We start from the raw sequence: 20,834 nt of genomic DNA on the forward strand, positions 1-20,834 counted from the left end.
CCCAGACCCGAGACCTTGTGAAGAGCACCGATCACGGGTCGCGTAGATCACGAAAATATATGCCATTCAAATTCATGTGTATATATATATGTATGTATATATATACAGGGTGATCCAAAAGTCCCTTCCACCCCCTCTAACTTTTTACCTAATTGAGGTAAAGATTTGAAACTTGGGGGATATTCCTAGGTCAAAGGGAGCTACTTTTTGGCCCCCCTAAAATTTTCAGGGGAGCCCCCCTTGGGGGGGCAACGGCCCCCAACTTTAAATTTTCAAATGGGAAGACCCCCTTTGTGATAGCTCGTTCGAAAGAGCATAAAAAAAGAAAACTTTTCGTGCAAACCCGAAGTCAATATCTCAAACCGTTTCAAAATGGCGGCCGGTTAAAGTTCAGAATGGCCGAAAATTCACACCGGTTATTTGTTGATGGATTTGCGCGAAAATCGGCATGTAGGGGTATTTTGACACGAGAAAAACGAATTTGACGTTAGATTTTCAAAAAAACCAAAATACCCAAAATGGCCGCCGGTTAAAGTTCAAAATGACCAAAAATTGATTTTTTTATAAATATAAGTTCAAATTTGTTTATCTTATGCCAATATACTCTCAAATTCCAAGTTTTAGGCAAATCCATCAGGAAAAAACCAAGGTGAAAATTTTCGGCCATTTTAAACTTTAACCGGCGGCCATTTTGGGAATTTTGGTTTTTTTGAAAATCTAACGTCAAATTCGTTTTTCTCGTGTCAAAATACCCCAACATGCCGATTTTCGCGCAAATCCATCAACAAATAACCGGTGTGAATTTTCGGCCATTCTGAACTTTAACCGGCCGCCATTTTGAAACGGTTTGAGATATTGACTTCGGGTTTGCACGAAAAGTTTTCTTTTTTTATGCTCTTTCGAACGAGCTATCACAAAGGGGGTCTTCCTATTTAAAAATTTAAAGTTGGGGGCCGTTGCCCCCCCAAGGGGGGCTCCCCTGAAAATTTTAGGGGGCCAAAAAGTAGCTCCCTTTGACCTAGGAATATCCCCCAAGTTTCAAATCTTTACCTCAATTAGGTAAAAAGTTAGAGGGGGTGGAAGGGACTTTTGGATCACCCTGTATGTATGTATGTATGTATGTATGTAATGCTTGATGATTTCAAGTCAAAACATAACATCAAACAGTTGCTAACAACTAGATGTGAAATTCCTCCTTTTCCACCCTGGTTTCAGACTATGATCAATATAGACACCTCTTTAAGCTCTGTCAAGAAAAATGATATTAGTGTCCAACAGCAACAAACTAGTTTTTCCAACTTCCTAGAAAAGTATGATGGTTATAGGCGGCTGTACACGGATGGATCAAAGACAGAAAATGGTGCTGGCTGTGCTTTTGTTGAACTTGAAGAAAATATGTCCTTTTTACAAATTCTCTCTCCTTTGTCTTCTGTTCTTACAACAGAACTCTATGCAATTCTGGAAGCCGTCAAGTACACTAAAACGATAACTTTCTCGCAACCTCAAAATTTTTTGCTAATGTCCGACTCCCTCTCTGGTCTTACAGCCATAGAAAATCAAGGAGATAACCCTCTTCTCTTTGACATTTCGGCTCAACTTCAAAATTCACCACATAACATCATTATGGCTTGGATCCCGGGTCATTCGGGAATCGTCGGTAATGAAACAGCGGATATTATTGCCAAATCTTGTTGTAATCCAAATAGTCCCCCTCTACACACACATTTCGTTCCTCCACAAGATTTGAAAAAAGCGCTCCAGTCTCACATCAATGATTCCTGGGAAGACTACTGGATGAACAACGACAAAAACTTACTTCAAAGAAGACCTAAGCCATATGATAACACCTCCTTCAACAAACACCGCACCTGCGAAGTCCAAATTGCTAGACTGCGAATCGGCCATACTTTTTTCTCTCATTCTCATTTAATTTCAAAATCTCCAGTTCCTTTATGCTCTCTTTGTCAACACTCCCCCCTTACAATCGACCATATTTTACTTTCTTGCCCTAAAACCTATGCCACACGTATCAAAATTCGAAGTTCCCTCCCTCTTAATATGCACCCTTTGTGTTCAGATAGTCCAATGGTAGTAACAGAAATTTTAAAACTCTTCAAGAAACTAAATTTAAAAATTTAAAATTGCCTAGTCCCCGACGTAAATAGCCTAGATGCTGATCGTCGTTAAATAAAATTAACTAACTAACTGTATGTATGTATGTATTTCCGCCTTTTTAAGATTTTTCGATTTTTGAGTAGTTAAGTATATCTTTCTTACGTTGAAAGATATTTTGACCAATTTTTTTGCATTTTGTAGAGACTCATTAGAACTACTATTCTGCGAAAAAAAATTGAAATTTGAGGCAAAATATTTTGAGGGGTGGGGCTCAAAAGTGGGGGGAGGTCAAATCTTGTCCACTCGATAACTCGAGCGAAAATGAATATTTTGAGCTGAAATTTTTACGGGTGGTAGTTCTCCCCTAGGACTGGTTTGGTATTGAATTTGAGCTAAATCGGCCGAGCCGTTTAAAGATGGCGAGCTTTGAAAGTTTTAGGCGAGGGATGCGCGGCATGAGGGGAGCCGGCCGGAGCAGGGCCGCACAGTGGGTCGGGGGAGAAAGTTTTTGGACAAGCTGATCGTCGCACAGTGGGTCAGGGGAGAGAAGTTTTTGGACAAACTTTTCGTCGCACAGTGGGTCAGGGGAAGGAAGATTCTGGACAAATTGTTCGTCGCACAGTGGGTCAGGTTAAATGATCTGTTCTTGAACAAAATCTCACCATTTAACCGTCACAATCTTTCGCAGCGCGTTCGCTGGCAACGTACGCAACTACTATTTTGTGCTATTGCTTTCTGGTGACTGCCGGTGGGTATGTTGCTGCCGGACCGCCTCCACGTAGGCAATTTCTCGTACATCGTCCGTCCGCAACTCTCGCCTCATGGTCAATCAGCGCAGTAGTGGGATTCCCGCTCGCCGCGCACTCTCGCGACAAGGTACGCAACTTCTAGCTCACAACGTGCTCACCTGCTCACAACTCAACTTCTGTTTCAATTCTTAATTCATTCCCTTACAGATTGATCCCCCCCCCCCCCCCCCCCTTCGGAAAATACACTCTTCCCGCGGTGGACGCGCGGGTCGCTTAAGAAGACAGAACAACTGGAATGGACACTCAAACTAAAAAGCGCGCGCGAAGCGCGCGTCTTGGGGGGGCTTGGGGGGGCGAAGCCCCCCCCCCCCCCCCCCCAAAAAACCGGCGCGGAGCGAAGCGGAGCGCCGGTTTTTTTTTTACATCAAAAGAAAATAGAACGATCGAAAATGTCGTGTCAAAATTTTCGATACTTTTATTTGAGATCATTAAGGTAAATTCGTGGAAAGTTTTCAGAAAAATTGTATGTAGCTTTTTAAAAAAATGATTAAAATAAAACATGAAAGAGGTACATAACGTTGCAATCAGAGATAAAAAATACGCTTTCTTTCGGGTGCACTCGTCGGTTTTTGAATCCCTGCATCTCATAAAAAACTTGAATATGGTTGTTCTACGATTTTTCACATGTAGTTTATTTCATTAGTTGGGGGCCTCGTAGCGGCCACAGGCCCCTAGTTCACTTTTTAAAAGTCTACGAAAGCTCTCTAGGCCATTAGTGCTGCGAGGGCTATCCACCGAAGAGGGAAATGCCGTAAGGGAGGAGGGAATGAACGGTCTTCCGCGATGTAGTTATCTACCACTAACTACCAAGGTTGCAAGATTGAAGCATCCTCGTTAAAATTGAATATTCGCGCAAACATGTGAGTTTTCAGTGCCAGAAAAGTTTGCGCAGTCCTATGCATCTCCAAAAAGGTAAAAAAGGGCACTCGTGCAATTTTATCGCAGCCTTCTATCGTAAAGACGACTTTCCTTTGTAATAATTACGCATCTGAGAAGTGAATAAGTAGGTAAGCAAAAAAACGAAGAAAAAACCACTTTGTAGAGTCCTACTGATTGTACGATATACCTACGACTCCTGTCCGATCGATTTCAGTGAAACTTAGTACCAGATGGCATTTTTTGACGGGAAACTTGAATTTAAATTGAAATTTTCTAAATTCGAAAATCCAAGGTGGTGAATGTGGCCTAAAATGCTATCTCGGGTCCTGGCCAATCGGTTTTTGCGGAACTTGGTTCCAGGGTCTTTGACGTAAAAGGTGAAATTTTCAAAATTCAAAATAAAATGCTACCTTGGCGCCTCGGAAATTCAACGATCAAATCGAGGTGCCTATATCCTTTTCTAATCCTTCCTTCAAAATCGATGCACTCTCAGCTAATTTAAACCTCAATGATTATGGTGCCCTCAATTTTTTTTTTTTTTTTTTTTTTTTTTTTTTTTTGAAACTGATTAGGTATATTTATTCCTGTGACGCAATTGAATTGCATACCGTCCGAAATGAAGGAAATAGCGGGTTCGTTGATACGCGTATGATCATGACAGCCTCGCGCCCATTGCTCTGAGCTTGAGCAACTATTCGAACTCTCCGGAGATCAAATTGCATACCATCTAAATTGAAGGAAATTTGAATGGGCGTGATAATTTGTCATTGGCTTGCAGCGCAATCGAGGGTGCCGCGCATTGAGATCTTTGGATTTCGAAAATTCATTTTGGCTCTCATGGTTGATCAAATTCCTCACCCAATGCAAAAAGAATTATTTGTGAGGCTGATGTAAGGCATTCGCGGCGCCAAACAGCCGAGACCAGGAGTTTGTGGCAATGCTTGACAGCGAATTAGAAAATTACAGTGAAGAAAAAATTTCAGGTAGGTAGTCTACGTGACAACCATCGATTCTTTTGCCTGTTCACTAAATAGGAGTTAACTTTAAGTGCATCGGAGCCTTCACCAAGTATCCCAGAAGAGAAAAAAATCTTATCAATGGGCCAGAGGGTCTTATGAGGAATTTGATACATTTTCTAGACTTTAAGGGATTAAATTAAATGGTCCCTAGATCAACTAATGTAAACCATAGTCATGTTTTAAACTTTCAGCAGTTATATTAAGAAATCTGGAGGGAACACATTTCATAACTCCCCCATCCATAAGATACCTGAAGTATACGCCACGAAAATTGGCAGCAGAAGGAAAGTAGCAATCTATCGGCTCAATCTATTTTTTGAAAATTGATTGCCTTTGTCGAGCGTGGATTTTTTGAAAGAGCCGATGACCTGCTTTTAAACCACTAATAAATAGATTAAGCTCAATACTGAACTTCGTCCCTCACTCTTCAATTTTTATGAAATAGTCTATAAGACCAGGGCTAGTTACCTATAGATAAGATAAAATGTTATGTGACTCAAAATAGAAATGAGGTAGTAAAAAACACAAAGACGAAGATCATTTTTAAAAACGAATGTAATTAGATGAAAGAAAATAAAGGTATAAACATATTTAACTTAGACTACAAACATTATGACAACAAAAAGTAAGAAGGGAAATCCATCACCTTCCCTACTTCTTTTCGTTGAGTTCTGTCTTTTTGCTCTTAGGCTGATACTAATAACTAAACAAAAATGCATTCATGCATGCTATGGTAATAGCATTTCTTGAAGTTTCTTTTCCTTTTGACTTTCCAAGGGTGAAACTGCTTTGACTAAATAAGAGGAATGAGAGGACCAACAGATGAACAGAAAGTAAGGGTTCCTAGAATATTCTCTGAGCACCAAAAAACTTGATTCGTCACACAGAAGAAGTAGCTGATCTTTTTAAAACCAGGGTCTCCAACAGCCCTAATACTAATGGTGAAACCGGTTTCGAGCTTGTGAATCTGTGAGTAGAAAATATTATTCGAGCTTGAGAAATTTGATGAAACTGACATCACTAATAAAGAGGAAAAAAAGACCAAGAAAAAGTGAGATCTTCAATTACTCCCTTTTTTGACACTGAAGGCTTGTAAACATTTTAAAATGAAACATCAAACAGAATAATAAAGATTTTTCTTGATAATTAATGTGGGGTTGAGTCATTTTTAAAATAAAAAGTCTGGACTTACAAATGTTTTGGCAGGAATTCAGAATACATGTCTATGTTCCAACTGAATTGCTCTTTTAATTTAAGAAAGTTATCTGATCATGAAAGGAATCACGTGCATGAGGTTTTAATCAGGGCATAAAATTCACAGTCTGCATGACAAAATAGGCACAACATACACTGAAGATTTTAGGGCTGGAAATGCGTACTTTTAAATGCTCTTCATTCTTATGGAGAAATTGTAGTATGTCCCACACTGCTAATATATTCTTCATATTTTCTTCACTACAATTAAAGTTTAAGGATACATTTCGAAATATTTCAACTGAGTATAAATTGAGAAATGAGGCTGATATTACAATCACTGAATTCTTAGCCTAAAAAGGTCCTTTGTGGTGCAGAAATGTTCACACTTCTCCTGTACCTATCTTTTAAAAACGTTAAGCATACATAAAATGAAGTTACTATTTGATCAGAGGATCACAAATGAGAAAAAAAAAATAAAAATTAAAAACGGAAGAAAGGAAACAGTCTAACTGCAGGCATTTCAACAAAAAATTGGTCGATAAGGGTATCAGTCAGTCCTGAACTGCTGTGGGGATCTTACATTCTAGAGGAAATGATTATCAGTTGTATAATTGTACCTCTAAATTGTCAAAAGTGTCCCCATACCTACTTGAAAACAACAAAATTTCACAGCCTACATTCAGAGCAGAAAATTGAACATTGGCTCTAGCAATTTTTTCTCATAATTATTCTACTGGAAAGAACCAAACATTCATTATCGTTTATTTCACTTCCTAGAAGAAATAAAGATTAGTGATAACAGCCCTCCTGAGGAAATTTTGGCATATGCTTTCACTCACACTGTTACTAAAACAGGATTACAGGGTGGAAAAGAGAAAAAAAGAAAAACAAAGTAAGTAGTTAACAATTAAATCTATGATTAAGGCAAATAATTTAATCTCAGTTACTCTTCAGTAAAATTAAGATCTGGGAGACACAGGTTTGACCTTCGCTTCACACCAGGCTGCAATAATCGTTTGCGTTTCTTTATTGTAAAATTATAAAATGGCAGATGCCGTTCATTATCAATTCTTCCTCTAGAGCTCATACCTAGATGAGCACATAATATATCAAAAACTTAGAAACAAGAGTAAGTTTCAAAAACATACAAATAACATAATTCATTTCATTGGTTGTTCTTAAGTGCATAGTTCATATCACAAAATTCAAAGCACAAAATGAATAAAAATAAGAATATTGAGAAAAATTTACAAACCCTGATTTCAATTTATAAAATTTAAAATGATTCCTTCGAGATAAAGAGCAATAAAAATTTCCTGATCCTCCGTAATTTTGGACAAAAAATTAGACTTGGGGCCGATTAAAATTAGAGATAGAAAGACAACTGATGCTTACACTTGCATATGGATAGAAAAGCCAAAATAGTACTATTCAGACTGAAGGTATGCCATGGCAGTGCCGGTTTAAAGGGCCAAAAAATAACAAAGAGTGGTGCCTAGTGAAGAGTATAAGTGGGTAAGATTTAACTTGGAGTGTGACTTTGGCATAGTGTTTCTTTCTGGCTTTCAATAATTTTCCTTCTCGTGAGGCAATAATGCGATACACCTCTCCTTGAATAACTTTTTTTCCCCAATAAAATCATTCCTTCTTCTGGAGAAGGAAGATAAATAGGGAAACTGGACGAATGTAATGGGCTGCAAGACAAGGCCTGAAATGAAAACCAAAAAAACCGAACAAGTTTTGTCTTCAAAATTTTATGTTTTCCTCATGAAATTTTTCTTAGGTGATGGAATACTTCATTGTGTTGGAAATTATACCTTATTTAGTGGCCTACGGTCCAAAACATAAAAATAAAATAAAAAATTTAATAAAAATTTAAATCTTTTTATAGCATTTTAGCCTCATTCTGAAGCATATATATGGATTGGATATTTCAAAGAGCATAACTATGTATCACATCTCACTTTAAAAATTGTTATATATCTCTCTTCTTCTTGCAATAACACAACAAAATTGGGCAAGACCATTACAGATGAGATTGGAAAGACTCTAAACAGCTGCATCAAACTGATTATTTTCCAAATTTGAAGCTATGAGATTATTCTTTTAAAGATCGATACCACAATGTTGTGGAAAGAGGGATATTTTCCATACCTCTTGCGTGAAACATTTTTACATAAAAAAAATATCGGACAAATGATTCAATTTAAAGTGCTTTGATGTCAAGATTATGGAGGCACACATCTAAATATCAGAATTCAACTGAGGTATTCAGTCACACCTGATCTCCAAGTCAAGGCTCACGACAAAAAAATACCGTTTAGGAAAATAATAAGAAAAGTATGACAAGATTTCCTAACAGCGACAGTACATACATTTATGGCTCAACCAGTCACAAATAAATTTAAAATTATTCTAACAGTAAGGATCAGTAAATTTTCATTGCGCTTGTGAATTTAACTCTTAGAGAATATTCTCCTTACCTAGCTTGAGATTAACAGGATACTCATCTTTAATATTCTCAGAATTACATTAGAAAAAAAGATGAGAAAATTAAACCAATCTTTTATACATAACAACTGCTTCATAAATGGGAAGACATATCTTAGCAGATAAACTGACCATTTATCTGAAAAGCAGCAACTTGGAGTTGCATTTTGTACTTCTTTTTCATTCACAATTCAAGGATGAAAAAATATAATGGGAAGAAACTGAAAAATAAAAATGCTTTCCACACCATGCTCTTTTAAGAGCTATTGCGAGAGATGGATGGGATGACTTTGATAGAGGTTCAGACTTCAGCTCCTAAATCTTGGACCCCACTCTCTGCAATGGGCACATACTTATCATCTATTTTCACTAATAACACAGTCTTATCAACGTGAGACCTCCGGTTTGGATCTCTATGGTTGGGAATCCAGCGATGAACAACCTGAAAGCATCAAAACGACAGGTGAGTTACGAACACTTGAAGGCTATCAAAAAGGTAAAAAAAAAATTCTCAAAGAACACCCCAAGCAAGATTAAACTAAATACATTAATCCAGCCAATTAAATATTTTTGACCTTTTCTTGCCTTTTGCAGATGATGAGTTACAGTTGATTGTCAATGTTTCTTTGAATCACTATATGATTCCATTAAAGATTTAAGGGGACACTGGAAACTGGACTCATTCGACATAAAAATACATGAAAAGGTGACCAGCATGTAATAGCTAGGTGCATTGTCAGGGTTAAATAAAGAAGGCATAACTGAACTAAAAAGATAGATTGAGTAAATAATGGCCCACCAGACGAGGTGCAAATTTAAGCATAATGATGTTTTCTCATTAGAATTTGACGTAGAGTATGATTTATGCAACAAAATTGTTGAAGGTACAGTAAACCTCGTATTATCCGAACTGGTTTGTTGAAAAATATTCCTCACTTTCACTTGGCAGTCACAATGGATTCGATAAATGGAGCGGATCAGTAGCTAAAAGACTGGTGGCTGGCCATGCCCAGGAGAAAGTCATAGATTATTTTGAATAGGTTAACACCAAAGAAACTTTGTATAAGTATACTAATATTGTTTTACTAATTTTGTGTGTACTGAAGTACAAAATTAAAAAGGTTTGCATTAATTCATCGACTATCCATTTATTTCACGAAAAGTAGACGCCGGATTATCTGAACTTTCCATAATCCAAATTGGCCAACTGTCATGTTAGTTCAACTAATCCGAGGTTTACTAAATCTCTTAACCAAGACATTAACAGGATTTTATGCAAAAGTTCAAACTTTCCACTCACACTAAACAACACGACTAAAACAGCCGGATAGAAAAGTGCTGAAAAGAACGTTAGTATTGCATAGAGGCTTTGACATCCAAAAGCTTTTTTGCTTTGGAAATAATGAATGTAAACTGACCTGTCCTTCCATTCCAGTTTGGGGTATCCAGTCTTGCCAAAAAGTACGACCACCTTGCTGCCGCATCCTCTCATCAGGCCAAAGGACATCTATCCGTCGCCCCAAATTTACAGCATCATACACTTGATAGGGATCCACAATCTAAAAAACATAAATGAGCACTTATTGTAAACTTTCAGGTTTCAAAAACAAATAAATAATTCAAATAAATTATCGTGCGAAGAAAACTAAGTCCCTTACAATTAGTAGGACATCCATGAAAGGAGATACAAAAGTATAAAAATTACCAGCATTTTCAAATAACCACGCTCAAGGATTCTCTTTTGTTTGATTATGAAATTCTCATGAGTAAAAGCAGAGAGGACATATTTGAATTACATTTAGCAATAAGGAACCACTATTTTTGGCTCATTTAAGAAACAACATAAATGCCATTGGTTTCCCTATGCAGATACGTGCTTTTATGGAAGAGCCAGAGGCAGTAGTTCCTTATTGCAAAATTTAATCCTGTTCACACACCTTGCACTGCTATGTTTCCTATAATATGAGAGTTACTCTCAAGCATGGACACTTAGATTTGCCTAATGATGACTGGTGACAGGACAGTTGAGCGACTAGTTTATCAGTCTCATCGTGATTTGCAAAAACTCGCCTAGCAAAGTGCTTACCCCCAACATTTATCAGTCATCATTTGGCGAATTTTACTCAACAAATTATTCATCAATCATCATGAGACAAAAAAACCGTTGACTTCAAAACTATACTGTCGCCTCATCTAATGATGTTGCATAGATTGTTCAGGTGGGATATCTAAAATGTATGATAAAACTATTATTACAAACTTTGGTCATTTATATTGCTCAATAGATTGCACTAACTCTTTATCACATCTCACCAAATGTTTGTAATCCAAATAATGGCACGCCATTTGTACACCACCATCATGAAAGAATTTGGATTACAAATATTTGGTGAGTCGGGATAGAAAGTTAATTGCGATCTACTAAGTATCTTCAGTATATTCTCTCAGAGTGTGAGTGGTAAATACTGCTAAAAGCGGAAAGTTTTTAAGTTTTTAAGTACTTTTTGCTCTGGACCCGCAGAGTAAGTCAATTTGGCGCCTATCATTTCTTCTGAACATTTTTTTTTTTAAATTTCTTTGAGATACCTACAAAAATAAATAAATAAATTAAACAAAAAATGTATTAATACTTTCACGAGAAATGTACAGTTTGCTACTTACTCGAACTCGTTGCTGTAGAGGTTCTTTCTCATGGTCATCCTTTGATATAGAAGGATTGTTGTTGGAGGTGGTTGAAGTTTTGGAATTACTATCTGCGGATGGTTGCTGGGATGATGACAGGAGTCCAGCCAAACTAGCTAGTGTTGATGAGCTTGGCTTCCCTGTTGTGCTACCTAAACTACCTCGGTTGATTCTGCCCATACTCCCACCTCCCATGATGGTGCTTTCAATGGATTGACTCGCAGGAGTTGATCGATTATACCCTACGACAGAAAAAAATTTTGATCAGTGAATATTCAAAGATCCCATAAAAAATTCACAATTTTTCAAGACAGTAAAGTTTGACAGGCGTCTTTGACTTATTTTTTGAGCAGCCATAATGTTAAAATGATAAATATCACTGGTGCCTCAAAGAGTATGCTATTAAACATGCTTCTCATCTTACCTGAGTGAATATTGCACGGAGTCATTGCATACATGCCTTCATGACCAAAACCACCATCATCGTGTTGCAATGATCCGCCGCTGGAACAACCCTCGATACACCGCCGTCTCATTCTGTGAACATAAGATGACAACAAAGACATTAAAAGGAGGTAAAATCAACGGAAAATTGCCAGTAATTTCTATCAGATAATAGGTAGGAAACCACAGAAGGCAAGAATACCTGAAAGGGGAGAGTGATATTGCTTATGAAATTATGACTCAGTAACTGAACTGATGAGCTTTCATGTTTACAGTAAGATGAAATAAAAGCTGAAATTCTGAGTAATTTGAATGAAAAAATTCTGATTAAATTATTTGAAAACGAACTCATGCTAGATTTTCAAGTGGCACGGCAACAAATTTCTACAAATGGTAACTTTTTCGATGAACACTGACTGAGTTCTAAAAAAATATTAGGGACATTCTAAAAACAAAGGATACTAAAAGTACTTACCGGTTCCATAATCTTAGAACAGCTCGCTTCATAGCGCCTAAACTAAGTGAGCCACCAATAATACTGCATAATTGTTCGTTTGTTTCTGCGTAGGAGGTTGTGAGAGGAGACACGAAGATAGGATATCCAATTGGTTGATCACATGAGGAATTGATAATGTTCCGAAGAGCCTGAGATTAGAATGAGAAAAAAATTAGTCTGAGTCAGCACTACGTAATTTTTTAGTTTTTTTTTTAAATTTTTTGCGATTTAATTCCAGTAGATTATTGTTATATCTATGGGTGGCAAGTTTGAGATTATGCATTGAAAAATGTTAATATCTTGGTTAAGAGTTATTATTAATACTTATCGTTGCATAAATCGTTTTCAAAGTAAAATTTTGATGAGAAAACAGATATCTTGATGCTTGAGTTCACACCTTGTTTTATGATCCATTTTGCAACAGCCTCTGAGATAAGCAACTAAGTAAGCAAGAAAGATAATCTACTTTTGCTGTTATCGTGCGTTAAAATTTGGCATAATTCTTCATCAGGAGAAATAAATTGAGAGAAAATTACATGTGAAATAAAATTATCGTAATTTTTTGGTGATTCTATCCAAATAGAATTATAATTCCTGTTGATATTTACCTGTTTCGCATTTTGAATGCTTCCTCGCTCCTGGTTACAATTTCTCAAATAAACAAGTTCTTGTTGTTGTCCTGCCCAGAGTCCTCTTACACACTCTTTGTTCATTTTGATCACCCGAAAACTTAAGTATCGCTTGTTCAACATTATCACCTGAAACAGAGAGGACATCCATTTTACATCAATTCAAACACATATTGTCAAGAAAACCAATATGACACAAACAAATATTCTTGGGTTACACTTCCAATTGTGCATTACCTCTAGAATGATCTAAAGGCCAAGCAGTCATTATCAATACATGGTGCACAGCTATATGGACACAGATCGCACTAGAAAAGTGCACCTGCTGCATAAAAGATATGTTCTAACTCTTTCTTGGTTTATCTGGCGATGTGTAAGATTATTACAAAAATTGTCAGAAAGAATTCATATGAACTAATTTCTTTTTCAACTTTTCAAAAGTGTAATAGTTGAAAATTACTGGGCAAGCTCATTCATAGTCTGCACGCTAATTAAAACCATATTTTGTTCAGGCTGTGGAATATGGTACAGGGTCATTTCCATGGCCAAAGTGCAAAACTACATATCTCTATTGCAATTTTTCAAAAAATCCACTCCACTTTTCATTTTTTAAAGATGAACGAGACAAGTTCATAGCTCGATTTTATAAAAAATAGTCAGCTGACGGAGACAAGAAATTCAAGAGGGTTTCAAGAAATTAAGTTGGCTAGTTTTCTGAAGACAAAATAAAATATGATAGGAAATCTGCAAAGTTGCAAATGGAGATACACAATTTCGCATTTTGGCCACCGATAGGAATCGTTGAAACATGGGTGTCTCTACTTCCAAAGTTGAGAAACCAAGATGAAATTTGGTAAGATAATTAAAATTAGTGATTACGACAAACCTCACTGAGTCGAAACCTGCTAAGGCTGCAGACCCTCGTTAAACCTGTCAAGTCCTGTTTTATTGCATATTCACCCACTGTGGAACTGAATGGACATAAAGTGTCATGTCTGACTTTACTTCATGACAGTAGTTTACTTTAAGCTTTTAACTCAAACCTTTGTCCAGAAGTCATCCATATTTTTTTTTTTTTTTTTTACTTTTTTAAAGAAACGGAGAATAATGAGAATAAAGTTAGGATTTCAAATGACACCTGTGAAATGGGGTAAGTTGTTTTGTGACTTAACAGGTCCATAGGTGGACGCAAGTGCAGTGGACTTTTCCTTCATTTTGCTCAGACCCTTCCCACAACCTCTGGAGCCCCTCTAAATTAGAATAAAGCCTCATTCTTGACACATTCCAACTCAGTGAGGTCTAAATATATTGAGAAAAGTACCTTGTAATCATCATTATCGTCCTCAAGTATGTGACGTAAGGCAAGGAGGGACGGCATGCCAGACAAAACGGCATTTCTCCAAACAGGATCTCCTTCGTGGGAAATGACAAGATTTTCTTGATGACTGACGATTGCACTGTAGAGTGCGTTGGGATCTTCATATTCGTCAGGGGACATGAAATGATCTTGATGTAGTTTCAGAGACATCCTAACCCCTGGTGCGACTACTTTCTTAAGAAGTTCCATGTCTGAGAAAATCCATTCATCTCGAGTGGAAGTTATCCGGAAATCTCCTTTGAATAGCGCATGTAAACCATATAAAAAGTACTCCACACTAGAAACAGAATAGTGAGATGCTGCGCCCAATGTCCGTCGGCCAAGCAAACTCAGAGCAAAACAAAGAGATACTAATGGTGAATCACGGCCTTTGTCTCCTAGTGGTTTTGATCGTTTAGATGCACAAAACTGAATCCACTCTAAGTAGATAGCACAGAAACTATTTCTTGTGATACCACTGGCTCGAAAATCGTAGTCTTCATCGATGTTCATGCTGAAAATGGGATCTAAATCGACAAAATTCCGGTCTAGAGTTGATTTTAAGGCATCTAAAATGGTTGATGATGATAGCCAACTTTCAAGTAATGGAGAACTGACGGCATAGAAGATGATACTTTTTACGTAGTAGGTCACTAACACTTTGCGGAAGTCAAACACTTGGAACATGGAGGCTGCTGAATTGTCCGAGATGCTGTATCCTTCGAGAACATATTTTGTTTGCGTTACTTCCCAAGCCAGCCATCTCTGACTAAAAGCTGCGTTTAGAGAAAGCATGTCTGGAAGATGACCGGGCTTGCAACAGCAACATCCCTTGTCTTCTTCCACACCTTGAGTGATTGCGTCAACTTCACGTTGTTGACAATACGTTCCTCGAAATTCCAATCCGCGCATTTGAAAAGTGACTAGACCGTTTCCAAGTTCGATTATGTGGACAAGGCAGTTTAGATTTTCTGATGCTAAGACGAAGCAATCACCTTGACCAACAGGTCCCCAACGGCCGAGAATTAAATCACCGCATAATGAGTGCTGAAGCGATCGTGTTAAATGTTCGTAAAAAATTGAATTCAGATTATTATCATCAGCTCCTAGGTTCCTTTCCAGATGAGAAGACAGGCGAGTATTCGAATGATCAACTCTGCGAGTATTATAGTCTCGTTCCCAAAACTTGACAGGGCGAGGATAGGATGTCAGGAATATTGCACTTCCCAGAAACGGATACAGTGGCGTTGAGAGCACTGCTGATAAGGTGGCTTGCATGAACATGATTGCAGAATGGGGCACGGAGAATGGTTGAGCAAACGCATGAAATGCTGAGCCCCAGGTGATTTGCCAAGGGGCGATGTAAGTGACGACAAATTGTATTTTCAATAACAGTTCATAAGTCTTGTGGTATACGATTGCCGTTATAAAATAATCTACAAGGACAGTTTCTGAGCTTGCAGCGTAGTCTAGTTGGAAAAATAAGACAGAAAAAATTAAAATGAGATACTGAGAGCGAGGATCTGAGAATGAAGAGCGAAGACATTTTAGTCCGCAAACAGTGACAATAAATGCACCAAGGGCAACCCCGAACTTTCGAATGATGACTGGGCTGTCAGATGTCAGACAACTGAGGAATAAAACTGGATACAGAATATTTTTCTCAAAAAAACACAGGTACACGAACATCTGAAAAGAAATTGAGAGAAGGAAAATATTATTTTCTAAGAAATCATAAAACCTTTAATAATAACTCGAATTGTGCTGATGCCGTAATTGATGGTAAATATAGAGTCACCGCCCTTCAAATATTTGCACATTTTCATAAACAAATTATTTGTACTTGACGGAAAACTAATATTAATGGGCCTGTTGCAAACTTTTGTCAGAGCAAACATAAGAGTTGTTCCTCATAGATAATGTCTCGAAAATCTTAATGAGCGCATCGGCAAACTCTGAAATGAACTTCTAACTTCACAATCTGCTTAAAAAATTTGCGTTTTTTTATGCTTCCTGCTTCAAAAAGGATACTGCGGCATAGGTGAACATTTCGTAAGAGGAGTCGTTCCATTCAATCCCAGCTCAACATGGCCAATGCTTCCGCGCGCAAGTTGAGGATAGCACGAGGTTAATAAAGGCGGATATCTATCAACGCAAGAAAAACGTGAATGTAAACACGCCGTTTGTTATCAGGTGGTTAGAATCTTCGTCCCGTCACATGTGTTTTGGCAGATTGGCATCGGCTATGTTGAATTGCATAGTATCCTTGTGAGCAGAGGTTGGATGGAATGACTCCTCTAACGAGATGTTCATCTGGGCCGTAGTATCGTTTTGGAGGCGGGAAGCTCGAAAAAATGCAAATTTCTTGAGCAAATTATGAAGTAAGAAGTGTATTTTAGACTTTGTTGATGTGCTTATCATGATTTTTGAGACATTTTCTATGAGTAACAACTCTTATTTTTGCTCTAAAAAAAGTTTGCAACAGGCCCATTTGGACCATTTGCTTTGTATTTGCTTTGCACTAAAAATTCACTTCCTCAACGGCCCAATAATGTAAAATGAGTTTTGATCCTGAATCTGCTACTGGCTGAGGCCAATGAAAAATTAATAAGAGTACTAAGACTGAATAATAAATCAACATAACTTGCTGCAAGACAAACCCCTTTCTGCTACACCACATTTAAAAAACTGCAGTTCTTCTGTATCAAACTTATTTTAGGGTATAGCCAACAAATTATTTGGTACATATTGCGACCAAGTGTAGGTTAAAATTAGCATAATAATCCACAAATCATTTCAAATAACTGAATTGTTTGAAAAGCCACGGTATTAAAACCAAAATAGGGGATGTAAAAGGTTTAATTCTACCACTAAGCGACCAACTAGAATCAATTAAAAGCTATTTTTAAAGATGGGAGAACGGAAATGTACCTTTTCAAACCACATAATTTTCGCAGGTCCGCAAACTTCATATTGTCCATGTTCATGAGATCGTAAAATAGGTCTTGCTATACATAGCCATGGAAGTTGTTTTCGCAGTTGCGGTAAAATATAATGTAAAAGCAGGCCTAGACAACCACAGACACTCCAAAGAACCTGGAAACAAGTAATGTTTACAGTTAAGTAAAAGTGAATCACATAAAGCGGTGCATGGGAACAGTACAGATGTTGACATCCATTGTGTTTAAGGATATTGGCTTTGTACAATCTTCGAATTTTCAAAAGTGCTTGTACGTTACAAGTTTTTGACTCAAAATTCAAGTCTGCAGAGAGAAAAGCGTTTAAACCAGAGTTAAATGTTAAAACGATGGATGTATAAATTAATATTAGGGATTTCCTGGAATCTTCTAGGAGGGCAATGTCACCGCATTAAGGACCCAAATCATCTATTAGGAGCTCATCCATTTTTGAACACTCATTGACTCAAATTGTGAGTTAAGATACCTCCTTATCTTTCATTCTGTTTGAGATGAATTAAAATTCAAGAAGTTTAACATAAAAAAAAAAAAAAAAAAAAAAAAAATTACCGGATTGAGTTCTGGTTGAAGAGCAGTGAAAACCGCACTGCAATGAATCACAAAGACAAACACAGCGGCAACAGTACAAATAATAAGATCTGACTTCAGTCTGGCATTCACGGACTCTTGCAGCTTGGATGGGAGAGGATCTACAAGTTCTTGATCATCTTTCTCTTCAAATCCATTTTCTGCATTGTCTAAACATTGCTCTGAAAAATAATATAAAAGATACGTCAAACACAGAACTAACCCGAAAAATAATGATTGAATAAACCTTTGGTCTGTTAATTTTATACAGAATTAGAAAATATGAAAACTTTAATAGCGTTACCTCAGCATATTAACATGGTAGGTATGTTAAGATAAGAACTAAAGTAAAAATGTTAAACTTCCAAATTAGCATTTAAAAATGAAAAAAATCATCCACAATAAAAGCTAGATTTCAAATTAAGAAAAGTCATTTACAACATTCTTGCCTCAACGTGGTGTTTACGACAAACTTCTCGACAAAATTTGGGCCTCGATAGTTTTTTTTTAACATTTTGGAGGTTTTTCTAATATTGAAGTTTCACGATATTTCATTCTGCCGACTTTCACACATTAAATAAAAAATATAGTTAGGAAATAACTACTGAGTGTTACTTAGACTTACCTTGAACAGTTGTCTGAGAGCAATTTGGAGATTGTTTCTTATCGGACCCAGCACTCTTAGAGCTGTTTAAAGAATTGCTTTTGGCTTCACTAATTTTTGATTGACTAGCTGATTTCTCTGAACCTTGGTGCTTCATCTTGTTCCTTGATTTACTCCTTTTCACACTTGATGGAGTTGGAATGGATTCAATATCATCATCAGGCCATAAATGCATTTTAAGTATGTTCCATATTGGTGTCGGATCACTCGCACTTCGACTTAGATGATAAGATGTTGCTATGAGGAGGCCGCAAAATATTGAGAACAAAATATGTTGTGATTGTTTGGGCTCATTTAGACCCCCAAATGCAAAACCGTAAAGCATTAAAACAGCCAAACAACTGCGAAGAACGCAGTAAAGAGCAGCAGATGCTGAAGCAGTCGCATTGCCACCAAACAGATGCATTTCTATTTGTTCTAACAAATACATGGAAAAGGTATTGACTTGCGGAAACAGACCGAAACTAAAAACAAGAGGAAAGTAAAGTAAAAAGGAGACTAGCGTATCACGCATGAATGTGACTGATTCCCTAGGATAACAAAGCAGTCCATATATTTGAAAAGGGGTCCAACTTTGTTTAGTGACTAGAACCAAGTGCAATATTAAGACTAAGGCACTGCATAATATAAAGTACACAGGTCGGCTGAATGCAACTATCCTGTTGAAACCATGCGTGGGCGACGATGCGTCTGGCTGGACACTTTTAAGCAAAGAGTATTGACAGCTGGCGATCACCAAGCAGAACATGAAAGCTTGAAGATCTTGATAGAAATTTAAAAATAATAATAAAGAACCTAAAAAAGCAACAACTATGGCTAAAAACAAGGTTAAGAAAGTTTCAAAAAAACTTAAATTCCGGTCTAGGACAGCCAGAAGAGCTAACCGATCAAATTTTATTTTAATCGGAGCACATGGGAATAAATGGTAATTGTAATATTTTTGAGTTTTTTTCCCGTTCTTCGGAGAGTCAATCGAACTCATGAATTCATACTTGGTACTCCGGACAATTTCACGGTCTCCTGCCTCACGCTGGCATATGTAGGGACTTGCGAGGAACTGATCTCGAAACTGTTCAATACCTAGCTGGTGAGAGGCGTTCTCTTGCATTCGCTCTGAGACCGAGCCTAACAAAGATACCCCTGCTTCGGGAGGAGCAATTAGAGGATGTATAGATTCAACTACGTAAACACCGCTAGAATTTAAACGAAGATGTTGCAGAAGGGACTTAGAGGCAGCAGAGTTTGCAGGCACTGTTGGTAACAAATGAACAGGAGAAGTGCAGCTGGAACAATCACTTGACAGCGACATTCTCCGAGATAAATACGGAACTTGAACTCCGGCATCTGCGACAGCTGATATCTCATTAAACGCATCTGCCACTGGTGGCGATTTGGTGACTTGACGATTCTCTGGGTGGGTCTGTTGCGCCAAAAGCGATTGCAAAAATTTGTTGGGGCCCGGAGGAATGAAATTGTCTGTGCCAGTGCCCTTTTCATCGAAAGTGTAGGTCATCCACTGTCCATTTTCGTCTCGGAAAACATGAACAGCACCATCTACTGTGTCGTCGTGCGATGATGCAAGATGTGTGCCACCAACGAGTTCTGCAAGCTGCATTGAGGCGGCACTATGAGCTTGCATCCCCGATAAGGCTCCAGCTCCTGCAGAGGGGGATGGAGCCATTGATGGTCCAATCGGATCACCCATGTTTCTTGTTCTTCTTGATCTGTAAATGAGAGGTAAAAAATAAAAACCGTAGCAAGGGCTCAGCAGGTAGTGTGAAAGTATCAAATTGTGATTGATCATGGCTCTTGTTAAATAACACAAATGGGAAGGAAGAATTATGATATTATTGAAACTTAACTGGCGCAAATAGTACTGGCATTAGGCAAATAAATGCAAAACTATGGTTTCTTAATTTTGTTTCGAAGTCAGAGACACAAACTTCTTTGATTGTACAGTGAAGAAAACATATTTTCTCCCATTGTGAATTACTACAGTAAATTATAGAACTTAGGCTAATTTCATTGGTTGAGTGACTAAGTTTACCTGTATGTTTTAGAGGCACGTTTTAACAGTCGCTCGGACCGCTTAAAGTCATTGGAACTGGAGGACCCTCCGATAACATGAGAGCAAGAGGTGGAAGAGGTTGAGGACTTCAGAAAAGAGGGTGATAAAGGCCAAAGGGGAGGTTTTGGAAGAAGGGAGCTCAGTTCATTGTTGGAGCCAGAAGAGGAAGCTTCATTTGCGACTTGATCAATCTGAGACTGGATTTCAGCCAAATCACTTGTGTCACGGTTTTGTTGGGTTGGGTGGCGGTATTTGTTTGTGAACTCTTCTTCGCCACTTGCTTTCAAAAGACTTTCCACTGCAGGTCTACTTGATGCTGAAAACAAAAAAGTTACAACTGATAAAGATTTACAGAATACAAAACTATTGGACTACCTACAAAGACTCTTTTTTTCACCGAAAAGAGATTTTCAGTGCGCAAGTAGTGAATATGTTAATAA

At 37.6% G+C, this 20,834-nt stretch overlaps 1 protein-coding gene across 2 annotated transcripts in view; it reads right to left on the minus strand.

The window, feature by feature from the left end:
• Positions 1-5,359: 5,359 nt before the first annotated feature.
• pcx (pecanex) overlaps positions 5,360-20,834 on the minus strand; it is a 29,607-nt gene continuing 14,132 nt past the window's right edge. For both annotated transcript variants that reach the window (XM_019040199.2, XM_019040198.2), the window contains 11 exons: positions 20,374-20,710; positions 18,288-20,050; positions 17,645-17,844; positions 17,049-17,213; positions 14,082-15,806; positions 12,740-12,889; positions 12,111-12,280; positions 11,616-11,728; positions 11,171-11,433; positions 9,928-10,068; positions 5,360-8,951 (listed from right to left, as the gene is read on the minus strand). In XM_019040199.2, the coding sequence (XP_018895744.2) occupies positions 8,811-8,951; positions 9,928-10,068; positions 11,171-11,433; positions 11,616-11,728; positions 12,111-12,280; positions 12,740-12,889; positions 14,082-15,806; positions 17,049-17,213; positions 17,645-17,844; positions 18,288-20,050; positions 20,374-20,710 (5,168 nt within the window). In that variant the 3' untranslated portion in view covers positions 5,360-8,810. The remainder of the gene's footprint in view (positions 8,952-9,927; positions 10,069-11,170; positions 11,434-11,615; positions 11,729-12,110; positions 12,281-12,739; positions 12,890-14,081; positions 15,807-17,048; positions 17,214-17,644; positions 17,845-18,287; positions 20,051-20,373; positions 20,711-20,834) is intronic.

Source organism: Bemisia tabaci, chromosome 7 (genome assembly GCF_918797505.1).
Source record: "Bemisia tabaci chromosome 7, PGI_BMITA_v3".
NCBI lineage: Eukaryota > Metazoa > Arthropoda > Insecta > Hemiptera > Aleyrodidae > Bemisia > Bemisia tabaci.